Consider the following 3,667-nt stretch of genomic DNA (forward strand, 5'->3'; position numbering starts at 1 on the left):
CCAGTACGAGGAGAGCCCATGATCAGGGTGAATCCAGTCGAAGTCGAGTAGTCGTGGAGGAGGAGTGGATTGAAGTCCTGATGGGCTGTCTTGGATGTGGGAATGTGGGAATGGAAACGGGACGGCGTTCAGGGACTCAGGAAGCGATCAGAATCCGTTCAAGACTGACGTGGTGATGGATGACGGGCCTGCAAGGCACAAGCAGAACAAGTTCAATCGTATTGAAGAATGGCAGGAGGGCACGCAAGACAATGTCATGTCACATCACACACAAGCAATGGCAACGGTGTGAGCGCAGAGCGGGGTTGGTTGTGAAGAGGACGTGTCAGTCACGGCGTCAGATTACACCATTCTGAGCAGATCTTCTCACAATCAATCAATCTCGGGATGAAGAGAGAGTACGCTCGCTTGTTTGCTCTTGCTTGCAAGCACGAGCAAAACAGGGGCAAACAAAGGAACAGTGCTCGCAATAAGAGCATTGCCAATACCTCTCCTCTATTCACACCTACACACCATCACAATACAACACAGGACGGCAAGCAACACACAAGGCACAAGAACGTACCACACGCGTGTCTGTGGGTGTGTGCTTGAAGGTTGAGAGGAGGAATGAATGGCTGTGGGCCTGGCGGGTGTTTGGCTTGCTTCGAAAGGACAGCCTGTTCCGTTACCCATGCATCGAATCTTTGCAGAGGTCGGGTTTATTTTTTTTTGAGTGAAAGAGGCGAAGGCAACAAGAAGAGCATGGGGAGTGCGAAAAAGAGGAAAAGAAGGAAGGGGGGGGGGGGACCCTGGCATGCTGGCATGCTGGGGTGGAGAAGTGGGTGGTGTTGGCAGTGGCGGGCATTGGGGGATTGTGCGTGCACGCTCCCTCTTGGAAATAACAAAACACCCGAAAGAAAATGGCACGCGTGCAGGCGCACCGTACACGAGGGAAAATGCGCACACGCTGAACACGTTCACAGACACGGAACAACAATCACAAAGCAAGCAGGCAGGCACAGGAACACACACAAGAACAACAAGAAGAAGAACAGTCACAGGAACGATAAGATGAGCAATCACAAGAACAAGAAGACGAGCAATCACAAGAACAAGAGCAAAGAACATGATCATGAACGTTGACAGATGAGGCCCTAACAAGTACTTGGTGGCGAGGCTAGCACGACTGACAGCTGTTAGCCTTTGCTCGTCTTTGATGTCAGCCACTCCAACCCTTCATAGAGCCCTTCCCCGGTGAGTCCGCAACACGACTGGATGTGCCAGCTGTGGTCCTTGATGGACGTCAGGTTGAACTCCTTGGAAATCTCCGCCGATGACATGGCGCCCTGCACATGAACGAGCGAGTTGGTGAATGTGCGTACGTTTGAGTGTGTGTGTGTGTGAGTGTGAGTAAGTGAGTGAGTGAGTGTGTGTGTGTGTGAGTGTGAGTGAGTGAGTGAGTGAGTGAGTGAGTGAGTGAGTGAGTGAGTGAGTGAGTGTGTGTGTGAGTGAGTGAGTGCATCGTGCACGCATGTGTTTGCAGCTGCGCCGTGTGTGCGGTGTGGCTGGGTTGCAATGGTGTGACATGGCAACCTAGCACATACACTGTGCCCCACCTTCAAATCCTGCTTGTTGGCGAACACGAGCACGTGTGCTCCTTGCAAATCCTACAGCGAGAAGCAAAACGCCGTGTGAGTACAATCAAACAAATGTGCAGAAAGCTGAAGCGTGGCCACAGTCACAAAAACCTGAGCTGGGATACACACGTCACTTTGTCACTTCATTCACGCACCTCATGCGCAAGCATACGGTACAGTTCCTCCTTTGCCAATGCCAGGCGTTCCCTGTCTGTGCTATCAATCACCAAGATCAGCGCCTAGTCGCAGCAACAGTACGAGTGAGAAGGGCGAGGGAGCAGCATGTGAGCACACAAACATTCCATATGACAAGCAAAGTGAACGGAGGAGTTGGTGGTGGGGGAGAATGGTAAGGCAGTCAATGCACGTCGTGTGGCACGGCATTGCGACGACGACACACACACACACACACACACACACACACACACACACACACACACACACACACACACACACACACACACACACACAGTCACACAGCACCTTTGCGCCGGTGTAGTAGGTGGTCCAGGACGCGCGCAGCGAATCTTGCCCGCCAATGTCCCACATCACAAAGTGCATGTTTTTGTATGTCACCTGAAACCACGCAGAACAGCAAGCAGAGCAAAGGCCACGAGCATGAGCTTGTGAGCTCAGCCTGCAGGGCATTTCGTGCACGGGCATGTGCGCGCCATATGAGCGCTCGCACCCCATACTGCACTCTGAGATGGTTCATACCTCTTCAACATTGCTGCCAATGGTCGGTGAGGTCACCACAACTTCACTCAACAAACTGAATGTGCCAAGCAAGCAGAACGGCGCCATGCATGGGCGAGAGCGTGTGCGTCAATCACTTCGAGGACCGCGGTGCGCGCACACACACACACACACACACACACACACACACACACACACACAGACACACAAGCACAAGCACAAGCACAAGCGCAACACGCATCTTCTCCGTCTTGTCTTTTGTTTTTTTCCGTCTACACACAGACACACAGACACACAGACACACAGACACACACACAGACACACACACACACACACACACACACACACACGCAAGCTTATGTGCCACGTACTACTGGTAGAGGATGGTCGTTTTGCCAGCGTTGTCCAAGCCAACAATGATGACCTTTTGCTCTGCAAGGCAAGCCATATGGAAACAAACATAGCAGGCATGCGTGCACGGACACTCAACATGAGCACGGTGACGGTCATCATCGTCATCTGCATGAAGCACCTCCCACGCCGCACGTGTACCACTGCCACGACCTATGCTCGCACATTGATTCTTGTTTGCGCACGTGCCGGGTCAATATGCGCCACCATAACCGTAGCAGCGCCGCCGCAAACACAACGCCACCACAAGCGTGGGCCACATCAGCACATCGCAACTAACCCCCACCATGCCCACCTTCTTTTCCCCAGAGGGAGTAGAGCGTCGACAGCAGTACACCCATGAAGAAGCCTTTGGTACGAGCTGTTCGTCTGTAGTAAACGTAGGGCGTGCGTGCGTGCGTGCGAGCGAGCGAGTGCGTGATCCGCGTGGGCGTCTAATGTGTGTCGGTGTTCCGTGTCTGCCTGTGCACCCCTTGCTCGGTGTGGGAGACAAGATCGTGGTTTGTTGTGTGGTGTGTCGCGTTGGTTGTTGTTGTGAATCACAATTAATTTACCCACGGGTCCCAGCAGACGAGCTGAGGCAAATTCACGCTTACCACTAGAACGAGAGGGTGGTAAATTTCCTGCGTGAGCTTTCATGTATGTCTTGCACCAATCGTCCATATTGTGCCTTTTTTTCCCTTCCTCCCCCGCGTGCGACGAACCAGCTTCTCTCCTTCCTTCCCACCACACCAGCATCATGCCTGCTGTAAGTGTGCATATGTGTGCGAGTGCGTGTGGGTGCATGTGTGTGTATGTGGGTGCGTGCGTGTGTGTGTGTGTGCGTGTATGTGTGTGTGTGTGTGTGTGTGTGCGTGTGTGTGTGTGTTTCAATGAGTGTGCGCATACATGCGTTTGCGTGCGTTTGCGTGCGTTTGCGTGCGTGTGTGTGCGCGCTTTCC

The 3,667-nt window shown here is 53.1% G+C and overlaps 1 protein-coding gene across 1 annotated transcript; it reads right to left on the reverse strand.

The window, feature by feature from the left end:
• Positions 1-688: 688 nt before the first annotated feature.
• On the reverse strand, positions 689-3,318 carry PTSG_03466 (ADP-ribosylation factor 2). Its single transcript, XM_004995994.1, has 7 exons — positions 3,022-3,318; positions 2,687-2,747; positions 2,337-2,391; positions 2,103-2,195; positions 1,775-1,858; positions 1,599-1,649; positions 689-1,328 (listed from the first exon to the last, which is right to left on the reverse strand). Exons 1-7 carry the CDS (start codon positions 3,065-3,067, stop codon positions 1,179-1,181), a joined length of 540 nt encoding a protein of 179 aa, XP_004996051.1. The 5' UTR covers positions 3,068-3,318; the 3' UTR covers positions 689-1,178.
• Positions 3,319-3,667: the final 349 nt, after the last annotated feature.

This window comes from Salpingoeca rosetta, assembly GCF_000188695.1.
Source record: "Salpingoeca rosetta unplaced genomic scaffold supercont1.7, whole genome shotgun sequence".
Classification (NCBI taxonomy): Eukaryota; class Choanoflagellata; order Craspedida; family Salpingoecidae; genus Salpingoeca; species Salpingoeca rosetta.

What these genes read in the sequence shown, in the direction of transcription:
- PTSG_03466 (XM_004995994.1), bottom strand. Translation starts at nt 3,067, where the DNA reads ATGGGTGTACTGCTGTCGACGCTCTACTCCCTCTGGGGAAAAGAAG. An exon ending in CTCCCTCTGGGGAAAAGAAG is followed by an intron (nt 2,748 to 3,021) that starts GTGGGCATGGTG and finishes CTTGCCTTGCAG; the next exon opens with AGCAAAAGGTCATCATTGTT. An exon ending in CCTACTACACCGGCGCAAAG is followed by an intron (nt 1,859 to 2,102) that starts GTGCTGTGTGAC and finishes TGCTGCGACTAG; the next exon opens with GCGCTGATCTTGGTGATTGA.